The sequence below is a fragment of the Drosophila albomicans genome, chromosome 3 (genome assembly GCF_009650485.2).
Source record: "Drosophila albomicans strain 15112-1751.03 chromosome 3, ASM965048v2, whole genome shotgun sequence".
NCBI classification, from domain to species: Eukaryota; Metazoa; Arthropoda; class Insecta; order Diptera; family Drosophilidae; genus Drosophila; species Drosophila albomicans.
This window is the reverse complement of record NC_047629.2, coordinates 26,388,968-26,399,683: the sequence shown is the minus strand read 5'-3', so window position 1 is coordinate 26,399,683 and position 10,716 is coordinate 26,388,968. Positions and strand designations below refer to the sequence as shown.

At 43.1% G+C, this 10,716-nt stretch overlaps 2 protein-coding genes across 6 annotated transcripts; one reads left to right on the top strand and one right to left on the bottom strand.

Moving 5' to 3' along the window:
* Positions 1–691: 691 nt before the first annotated feature.
* Positions 692–7,248, top strand: LOC117567314 (BAG domain-containing protein Samui). 5 transcript variants are annotated; one of them, XM_034247203.2, is made up of 4 exons: positions 694–1,843; positions 4,938–5,046; positions 5,161–6,373; positions 6,436–7,248. In XM_034247203.2, exons 1-4 carry the CDS (start codon positions 1,553–1,555, stop codon positions 6,767–6,769), a joined length of 1,947 nt encoding a protein of 648 aa, XP_034103094.1. In that variant the 5' UTR covers positions 694–1,552; the 3' UTR covers positions 6,770–7,248. The 5 variants fall into 5 exon arrangements, with proteins under 5 accessions (XP_034103093.1, XP_034103094.1, XP_034103095.1 ...); XM_052003497.1 differs by lacking the exon at positions 694–1,843 and adding an exon at positions 4,332–4,512; XM_052003498.1 differs by lacking the exon at positions 694–1,843 and adding an exon at positions 4,587–4,605.
* Positions 7,249–7,433: 185 nt separating this feature from the next.
* LOC117567315 (drebrin-like protein) lies at positions 7,434–10,515 on the bottom strand. Its single transcript, XM_034247206.2, has 5 exons — positions 9,954–10,515; positions 9,426–9,877; positions 9,187–9,363; positions 8,425–8,906; positions 7,434–8,362 (listed from the first exon to the last, which is right to left on the bottom strand). Exons 1-5 carry the CDS (start codon positions 10,206–10,208, stop codon positions 8,130–8,132), a joined length of 1,599 nt encoding a protein of 532 aa, XP_034103097.1. The 5' UTR covers positions 10,209–10,515; the 3' UTR covers positions 7,434–8,129.
* Positions 10,516–10,716: the final 201 nt, after the last annotated feature.

Here is a 10,716-nt window from a genome sequence, read left to right as displayed (position 1 = left end):
CGCTCAATGTAGGTGGCGCTGTCAGCTTAATAGATATACACACATACATACATACATATATGTACGTATGCAAGTGTGTGTTTGCTCTGAGCTGCTTCCAGAAGCCATGCGACTGCCAACTCTGCTGGCTGTGGAATTTGGCACGCTCTGCGCTCGCCGCTCACGGCTCTCTTCTCGCACTGCTTTTGGATACTCAGCTGATGAATGCTCTTGTTGTTCTTGTTGTTGTTGCAGTTGTTATTTCCACCATTGGCTATTTATAAATCTGATGTGTATGAATCTTGGCGCTCAAGTGGCCCACGATCGCAGATCACAATGAGCTGACAACAACTCAGAGAGTCAAGAGATAGAGAGCGAAAGAGAGAGAGAGAGAGAGAGTTGTCTGACCATTGAGAAAGGCAGTGCAATTGACATTTTATTGGCACACAGTAACAAAAGCATTTACCATTTTAGGCCTTAACTGACAATGATTGAAGCGTCGCTAAGAAAGTTAACAGGCCGCGTGGCAGCTCAATGAGAGCACTACACGAAGAACGCGAGAGAGAAGAGCGAACGGGAGCTCGTTCTTAACACGAGAGAGCGAGAGAGAGAGAGAGCTTTGAAGGGTCTGCGTCGACGCCAAAGGCAGCCCCATATAGCGAACGTACGTTGAAAGCGTTCGAACGTTTTGCGTTCAGTCAACGAGCAACTTTGGCAGTGAGCAGTGTGGACACAAGCGACGTAAATTAAGTAGCTGTCGACAATACGGACTAGTGGACGACTAACTACGTGGTCGTGTCAGTGTGTCAGTGTGAGTGTGTGTGCGTGCAGTGGCAATGTGCAAAAATAAAAATCTATAGGTGTTGTATATTTAAATTGAATATATATAAATACAAAAGCATCCATATCGCACACACAAACGCAACCCGAAAGCGAGAGAGTGAGAGAGGCCGCTTTAAAAACGGCCAACGGAAATACGAAATAGCCAGTTGTTGTTGTTATTATTATTGTGGAGAGTGAGCAGCTGCTTGCCGTCGTCGTAGCTGCCGTAGAAAGTGTAACCAAAGAGTGACATCACGCCAGCAGTGGAAGACGAAGACGAATCGCAGCAATTAGCAGAGATTGTTTGGTGTTGTTGTTGTTGTTGTTGTTGTGTGGAAAAGTCAGTGGGGCGAATGCCAGTTGAAAGCTAAAAAGCAACAAAAAAAAGCTAACCGCAGTTAGCTTGAAACAAAAGCGTGACACAAACGCGATAAATATCGCACATACGCAACACAAAAGAAAATCGAAACGTATCGTAATCGGATCGACAACAGCCGGCTGTGGCAGTGTGCGTGCGTGTACGTGTTGTTGTGTGTGTGTGGAACGTACGAGAATCAACGGACAAAACCGCCGCCGTTGTCGCTCTCAAGGTGAACCTGCCTTTGCCTCTGGCCGACAAAAACATAGACAGCGCCAGCCACAAAACTCAAAGCATATTATTTCGAAATTAGTCGCAGCGTTTCGAGACGCAACGAGGGCAACGTAGACGAACGGTTTGAAGAGACAGGACTCGCTTCTGGCAGCCAACAATATGAAGCCAACTGTGATAACAGCAAATCAGGCCAGTGGCGGCGGCAACCCTGGCAACGGCAACGGCTCGCCCGCTGGAGCCGGCATTAGCATACCCATCAATCGTGACTATGGCGGCAATATGCACAGCTCTTCGCCGCAGCAGCAGCAGAATTACCAGCATCCCCAGTACTACAACAACCAGCAACAGCAGCCGGCAACATATGGATCACCACGCCAGCATCCGCAGCAGCAGCAACAGCAGCCACTGCATCATCACCAGGTTCCCACAAATCAGCAACAACATTTTCAGGTAAGACTAAAAATCGACATCGCCAAGGTCGTAGACGAATATAGTATCGTGTATATTGGCGCCTGACAAGGTCGCTTTTATTGTTGTATCATTATTAACGACAATTGCCTTCACCTCAAGACAGTGGCAATTTAATTCGTTCCAATGATGAAACGCTGGTTTTTTTTATTGTAGTGAATCCTTCAAAAGCTGGTTTTTCCCATACTCAATATGTGTACTATATAAATAAACAAGGCGCCGATGTTGCGTAAAAGTGAATTGCGTTCGACCCCCTGGAGCTCACATATATGTATTTGTCCGTGCGTGTGTGTGTGTATGTGTAGTCTCCCTCTCTCTCTTTCGCACTCGCACCTGCAATCAGCTGGTATGTAGTGCAGTTTCATCCCCTACGTAGAGTGTGTCAAGTATGTGTGCACACACTGTTGACCTACTCGGGTTGCCTGCTTGCAGTCAACGCGGCGTATGATTAATGTGCCACCACGTACGGAAATTTCCCACAAGCAGGCAGGCAGGCAGGCATTTCAAGAGCAAGTAAGAGTAAATGCTGATTGGCCACCTAATCTTATTGCTCGCCATGCGCCAAGTATCAAGTGTTTTATGAACAAGAACATTTTTTGTTGTCTTGTGTTCTTTTTGTTCGTTATAAAAATATTCGACAATTTCTAGAATATACACGATGATAGACAAACGCGAATGCTCTGCCTAGCAGCTACACACAGAGATTCACAGCGAGCGGACGCGAGAGAGTTTATTAAAAAAAAACCAAATACAATAACAACAAAAATCACAGCGCTGAGCAAAATTGTGTTTCTCCGACTCTGTCGCAGCTGTGTCTGTTTGCTGTGTCGCTGTGTTGTAGGTGCACCAACTTACATACTCAAATGATGTACATATGTGTGGGTGTCTAAATGGCAATATACATACATACATACATACATACATATATGTATATTATGTACACACGTTGAATGCGTGTGGGCGGCAACAGTTGTTGCTCAACTTGTTGGGCAACGCAACGTGGCCGTGACGTTGTCTGCACGATCGTCATAATAAACGCATCGGATAGTGACTTAATCTAGTTAATCTCTTTCTATAAACATTTCTATGCAATTGTTGACTTTGAGAATTGCATATCCGATCCTATTGTTTATATTATAGATCACCACAGTGGAAGCATCTAGTCAATTTCCTTTTAAATTCGACATTCTAAAGAATTTCCATTCGATTTTTTACCAGCTAGCACAGTTGTCTGTACTGGTATCTTATTTATATATTTTAATTGACTGCAGAGTAATCTAATTTACTATTTAAATATGTAAAACATAGAAAATCATCTTATATAACTATATTTAAATTTTTTATTTTATTTATCACAAAGTTATTTACAATATTTACTTTCAGCAAATAGTTTTACTTGTAGGTAATCTTTTTTTTTATTTTAAAGTCAGCTTTCTTTATATGTACATAAGAATGTATGTATGATGTCCAAGTCATTCACAAACAAATGGAATATTAAAGAATACTCTTGACTTCCGCAACATTTTAGTTTTGTTGATAATTTCGAAATATTTAATTAATCCGGTTCCCTATTTAGAAACCAAACAGTATTCATTATTGAATTACAAGATCGAAGAGATTAGGCATTAAAAATACAGAAAACTCTCACAAATTACAAATCTAAGGAATTCGAATCTTCCCGAAATGAAAATAAAAATTTTCGAAATAATTTGAATTACTTCTTATGCTTTGCTCTACTTTGCTTGCATAGTTGAAGAAATGGATTGTCTAATAAGAAATCTTCTGGTTTCCCCATTACGTACTTCCAATATATAGTTGCAATATTAGATTGTTTATTTTACTTCTTGCTTATGATGTCATATTATTATTAAAAATAATTTATTTAATTATTTTTAAATTATTTGGTTATTAATGATAACGATAATGCCAGCCAGCATTGACGTATCGAAAATATCGATTGCGACACTTTGATTTAAAAACTCTCCAGTCTCCACAAATGTTATCATTTATTGCCTGTCAAAAATCTTCAACCAGTTTCTATCGAAATCCTAGATAATACTCGTTCAAAGTTATCGATACTTTGACAGCTGAGCGAGCAATTGGTCAGCAATCTGAATAATTGAAAATCCTTATCAATCAATTGTTAGTGTTCAAAGCGTTGTTGTTAATGATAACGAATTTGTGTGTGTGTATTTTATTGGATTACGATGGCTCATAATTGCATTAAATTGTATTGCATTAAAAGGGTTTTTGGAATTTAATAGCGCATTACACATCATAAATTAAATATATACACTCACGAATAGAACAAGCAAAGGCATTAATTGTCCATTTCCACGCCAAGTCGAGCAACCCACGCTGAAGTTGCGAGAATAATCTAGTATAACTTCGGCACATCGTCGTGGGCGTTCGTTGGGTTTCACTGCTTCACTATAAAAGGCCCGACGTTAGCAGCCGGCCGCTCATTCACAAGAAAACAGTTGAACGGAGTGCGTCACGTCACGCCGCATCGCATCGCGTCTCGATCTCGTAAACGGAAATACAAGTAAAAAAAACAAGCTAAAAGAAATACAAAGCGCAAAAGAGAATTGTAAAACGTTCGTTGGCTGTCTCGCTGTTTACTGATAAAGCAAACAATTAACTTGAAATAGGTAATGAAAGGCAGGCCCATTTACTGTCAATTGAACTTTGCGTCCGTGCTGACGAACAGCTGTTAATTTCTACTACACACATTATTGCTAAAGGTGTGTTCAAGTGTGTGTGTGTGTGTGTATGTGCATTAAGTGCTCGTCTTGTCACGTTAGACAAGCGTCTATTTATACGTTGACGTCACTTGTTATTGCTGAAGCTGCAAATTGTTATTGTTTGTTATATATACAACACTCGACCTGAGGTTTATACATATGTGCAAGCATGTGTGTGTGACAACAAATATGGTGTATGGCTGCGATTGAGTGTGAATGAATCATGCGCTTATTTATAAACAATTCGCCCACTGAGCTATGCCGCTCTTTTTTGTTTTTTGTTTTTATATCACTGTCGAATTTAATCTAATATTGTGATTTCGAATTTACAGCCGACCTTTGGATTCGAACCCGATATGGACATGGATATGGATAATATGTTCCCACGCTCGCGACTGGGGCGAATGCATCACGATCCCTTCGCTGGCTTTGGTGGCACACGTAAGCGGAATAGTTTCCACGATCCCCCCCATATCCCTCTAAACAATCCCCAGCCGCACTTAATGCATGCCGATGCTGATGATGATTTTTCTCATTATTTCAACGATGCCGCAGACTTTGGATTCCCACAGATGTCGACAATGGGTCGCCGTGGTCGTATTCCCGGCGGTGGTGGCAACACTCACATGGACAACGATGATGATTTCTTCAATAGACTGCCATCGGAGTTCCGTCAGTATATACCAGCGGGCTTTGGTGCACGCCACCAGCCGCAGCAGCAGGTGCATCCACAACAACAACAGCATCCACAGCAGCAGCATCAGCCGCCGCAGCAGCAACAACATCATCCACAGCAGCAATACTATCAGCAAGATTATCAGCAGCCCCAACAGCAGCAGCAGCCGCAGCCTCAGCAACATCCAGTTGTGCAGTCGCCTTCGAAGCGTCTGTGCGATGCGGCCATCCAAACGGAAGACCCAGCAGCCGGTCGCTCTGAGGTCGATTGTGCGCCAACTGTGAATCTAAACCAGCATGGACTGCGCAACACCATGGACATGGGTGTCAAGTCTGCCGCGGAGCAGGATCCAGCATTACGCTCGCACTCTGCTCCGCCACCAGAGCAGCAGCAACTGAATCAACAGTACCAACAACAGCAGCATCCACATCCAAATCAACAACAGCAATTTGGCACTCAGACAACACCACCAGTGCAGCAGACAAACTATGGTGCAGGGCAGCAGCAGCAGCCGCCACAATTTCAGAGATCTTTCTATCCGCCACAGCAGCAGGCGCATCCCCAACAAAAGCAACAAACTCCGCCTCCACCACAGACGCCCGGCGGCAGCTATGTGCGCACCATACCCATCTTTGTCGAGGGTCGCACGGAGCCCATCATCAATGCCCACAAGGAGATACCAAATCAGAACGCAGGCAATGCGCAGCCACAAGCACAGGCTTATGCCTCGGCTTCAGCTCAGGCGCAGTCGCAGCCACAGGCATCCTACAATGCGCCCACTCAAGCGCAGCGTCCTGGTCCACTTAATACTCAGGCACAGCCAGAACAACAGCAGCAGCAACAACTGGGTGCAGAGGCCAATGCTGGTGTGCCGCCACAGACGCCACACACACAGGACTCGATCAAAAAGATACAGGACATACAACGCGATGTGCTGGAGCTGATGGCCAAGGTGGAGCAATTCAAGGGCACACGCCAGGACAAGGAGTATGTGTATTTGGATGAGATGCTAACGCGTAATCTGCTTAAGTTGGACACCATCGATACCAATGGCAAGGACAGCATTCGGCTAGCCCGCAAAGAAGCCATCAAGTAAGTGAACTCTTGTTTGCTTAAAACGACAAACTTTAACTAATGCTGATTCCTTATTTTAGATGCATTCAGGCATCCGTCAATGTGCTGGACGCCAAGGCCGAGGAGAATGGCAGAGTTGCTTCTGGCACTCAGTCTTCCGACACAGTTGCTGTGGCCGCTGCTGAAACAGCCAGTCCAGAGGAAGCTGCAGAGACAGGAGCAGCTGTCGCAGAGCCAGCAACGCCACAACCGCTAGATGCTACCAAGATTCAAGAGCCCATCCCCCTGCCACCGCCGCCCAGCGTTGTGACAGACGCGACACCCAATACCGATCAACAACCGTCCACAGTTGAGGCCGATGGCGCCGCTAAGGTCGAGAGCGAGACCACAACGCTGACCGAGAAGTCCGAATGATGAACACAGCAGCGCCTTTACAAGGCGACCGTTTCGAGGCAGCTACGCAACTCAACCAAATTCAAATATTAACGAGAAAATGGGAGCTACAAAGAATGTTGAATTTACTTATATAATACTTATACGGACAGCGACGACAAATTTTCGATTGAAGAAATGTGCGGCAAAGGGATAGAAGGAAGCATCATCAGAGATTGGATGTTGGTGAAGTGGACGGAGGACTCTTTGCTAGTATTTGATTAGATACATAATAAACAATAAGTACAGTGTTAAAATCTCATGTGACATAACAAAACAACACATTTTACATACAACACACACTCACACGCATAAATAGAAACTCGCGATGCATATGTATGTACATTAGGCAATAAGTAATGATGTTAAACAAAAAAGAATTACATAAAAAATGAAGTGCCTGCAATTGCAATTGCAAATAATACTGAAAGAATGTTAAAGCATATTGCGAATACAGTTAACCGACTGGCTTATAAGTGCAGTTTTTATATATATATATGTATTATATCGAGATAAAATCGGAGCCAGAGTATGATCTCATACAAAGCTACATCGAAAACGGGGCTCGGGATTCTTGACAAAACATTGTTAACAATAAAAACAAAAGCAAACAACAACGAGGAGAAAGAAAAACACTTATGCATAATTATTTATGTTACTAATTATTAAAATAAATGTAGATATTGTTCACAATATATAATACACGTACAAAAAAAAAAAAACTGCTGCAATACTGCTGAGCATCATTTGTTTTGGAATTTATCATCAAGATTTTGCGACTTACACACTTAGGGACATTATAACATTATACATTTTATGAAAATACAAATACAAAATTGTGTGCATGTGCATTAAGAAATATTTCTGAAAAAGGACGCAACATTTTACATTTTTCGAAATCTATCTTATGGTTAACAATAAGATATATATAATATAATATGTATAATAATCAGTATGAATGTAGATTGATAAAAATGGAAGGCAGCCATGTCATCCATCGGGTATTGACCATGTTTGCATGGGTGCATGTGTTATAGTCATTTCTAGGCAATTTGAAATCTTATTAGGTATGTGTATATAGTTTTAGTTAGTGTATGGATTGCATTATTGTTCAAGATATTACTGGGCAGCCATTTTATATTGTAACATATATATATGTAGGTAGATATATATTGTGTATTTAAGTAGTTCCGATATATGATCGTTAAAGTACAGCTATATAAGAGTTATGGCTGTTGTTATTGTTGTAGATATCTAGCAAAAAGTGTATGATAGCTGCCATGCAGTTGGCGTATTAGATACGCTCCATTTTTTGCATTTTTGCCATCCATTGCAGTTCAGCTCAGTTAATGATTTCGACATAGTTTGCCGGAAAAAGTCCATAGGTTCCATCGGGACCCAGTCCCTGCCACCAGCCTTCATCGATTTGATCAATGTGCGTGATGACATCGCCTGGATCGAAAGTAATCTCTGATTCATCAGCAGCCTGATAGTCATACAAAGCGCGCGCACGCAATCCCAAGTCGCCCAAACTCTCCTGACATATGAAGTCATCCTCGTTTACCAAATCCGTTACTACAACAATTAAAACTCAAATAAAATGGGGGTTTCTCTTAACTAAGTTGACTTTAACTTACAAGTATTGCGCTCCAGTGTGCTCAGTCCTGATGTCTTTGTCGATTGCGATTGTTGCACAGTCACCGACACTTTGGTGCGCACCTCTTCCTCCTCCTCGTCCTTTTTGTAGACAGCCGTATCGGTTTCGTTCGAGGATGTCGTCTCATCTGGTGACTGTGATTGCAATGAATTTGATTTACTATGCGGTGACCGCTTGATCGTGGAGAACTGTTCACTCTCATGAGCCAGCGGTAGATCCTCTGCTGGCTGTGCTTCCTCCTCGCTTATAGCTTCACTCGTAACAACAGCCGCAACCACCGGCGGCGCCTCCACAACGGGAGGCGCTTCAACTACAATTGGCGCCCGCACTGGCGACTTGTTAGGTGTAATGGATCTGGGCGGTGATGAGGCAACAGCGCCCTGAGTATCGCTATTGTTGAACACATTGATGCGCTGTGCAATGGAATTGCGTGCTGGCTTCGCCGGCGGCTGTGTGTTAAGTCTGCAAAATACAAAGTTAAAAGATTAAGTACATATACAATTATTTTTCCAGACCGAGTGACTGCAAATAGTCATTATGCAACAACAACTTTTACGAGTCTCTTGATAAGTGATTCAAACTTTTGTCAATAATTTCATGGAAGGGTTACCTATCTTGAGCTTATTCAATCATTTTAGTACTTAAAAAATTCCTAACGATCTACGTAAAAACAAAGAATGTTGTACGAATCTATTACTATCTGGTGAGTCAGTGACAAGGGTTCACTCTTTTATGAACTTACTTCGATTGCAGCTGACCCTCGCTGGTGTGCTTGGTGAACATGGCTTTGGCAGCGCCCACCCGCGAACCAATCAACTCTCGTGCCTCCTGGTTCCGCGCCTGGCGCATACGTTCCGCATCCGTCAGGTTGTTGGCAAAGGTAGCGGATGTTTTCTCTGGACTCAACGGTTGTGGCGAGCTGCACATAAAACACATTATTAATATGTTAATCCAATAGCAAATTGCTCATCGAATAGTTACGTTTTTATGGGTACATGGGCAGGTTGCAATTTTGTTGTGCTGATGACCAGTTTTTCACGTTCCTTATGCTCCTTCTCCTCGCGTGCACGCTGCTCTTGCTCCAGCTTCTGCAGCTCCAAGCGCTTGGCGTCTTTCTCGGCGGCCAGGCGACGCTTCTCCTCGGCCTCCTCCTTTTTCCAGAAATCCTGCATAACGCTCGCATTCAGCTCCTTGGTGGGAATGACTCGCGTATAATTCGTGCCAACCGGCGCCTTCTGCTCATCTACCATGCCGCGCGGTTCCTTGAAGCTGTACGCCGAGCTAACCGTACTCAGCTTCTTGAGCAGCCGCTCCAGATCGATGTCATCCTCGTTGCGAGCATTAATCGTCAGGTGGGCACCCGAAAGCAATTTACTGACGTCATGAATATGATTCGCACAGGTGCCTTTGCGTAGCACAGGTGCGCCCTCGCCCTGTACATGGGATCCGTGGATAACGATCAGATAAGATAACGGTAAAGCAAAAGAAAAAATAAGTTGACTCACTCACCTGCCAGTTCACCAGCAAATATTTATTGAGACCCGTTTTGGGGTCTTCAATACGCACAAAGGCATACATTATTTTGCCACTGTTCAAGTCTTCGCTCAGCTCTTCCACACCGCCGTCTCCCTTGGCCACTAGTTTCAGCTCATTCGTTTGGCCCTCGTAGCCAAAGAGTGACCAATTCGTAGTGCTCTTGTCATCGAGAACATCCTTCCAGGCGTCCAAAATTTGTGTTCGGTGCTTTTCAAAGCTAATGGCCATTGTCTCTGGATTCGCGAAACTGTCGACGATAACTGTGTGGACTTGCGTCTCCTCTCTGTCGCGTCGCTGTCTATTCAAAGACTGCCAACGACCTTGAACAAAGCCGCTTAAGGCGAGAAATCGAAGATTATTAAGGTCTGCAGCGAAACTTTCACTCGCGCCCCTTTTAAAGTGTCGTCACTGAAGTCGAGATTTGAAGTAAGCCAACGCCCCGCTCTTTTTAATTTATTTTCTCTGTTGGCTGGAGTTTTTTTTAATTAAAAACGCACATCGGTTGCAGTGGCAGAAACATACACACATTCACATAAACTTTGTTGATATAATATCGATGTTAACGATAAGTTGCACTTTCGATAAACTTGCGCTTATCGATTATTCCGTTATTAAAGGAAATGCATTAAATGCACCTCTGGTTTGAATTTGAATAGCACTTGAGAGAGCTCCAAATAAATCTTTTAGGTTTGTACTTGTTTTTTATTATTTATATTTACTTGCTACAAATAAAAAA

Bases quoted from the DNA above. Each gene is read 5' to 3' on its own strand.
- LOC117567314 (XM_034247202.2), top strand. From the start codon at position 1,553: ATGAAGCCAACTGTGATAACAGCAAATCAGGCCAGTGGCGGCGGCAAC. The intron at 1,844-4,937 runs GTAAGACTAAAA...TCGAATTTACAG, and splicing joins ATCAGCAACAACATTTTCAG to CCGACCTTTGGATTCGAACC. The intron at 6,374-6,435 runs GTAAGTGAACTC...TCCTTATTTTAG, and splicing joins GCCCGCAAAGAAGCCATCAA to ATGCATTCAGGCATCCGTCA.
- LOC117567315 (XM_034247206.2), bottom strand. From the start codon at position 10,208: ATGGCCATTAGCTTTGAAAAGCACCGAACACAAATTTTGGACGCCTGG. The intron at 8,907-9,186 runs GTAAGTTCATAA...TGTATTTTGCAG, and splicing joins GAGGGTCAGCTGCAATCGAA to ACTTAACACACAGCCGCCGG. The intron at 8,363-8,424 runs GTAAGTTAAAGT...TAATTGTTGTAG, and splicing joins CACACTGGAGCGCAATACTT to TAACGGATTTGGTAAACGAG.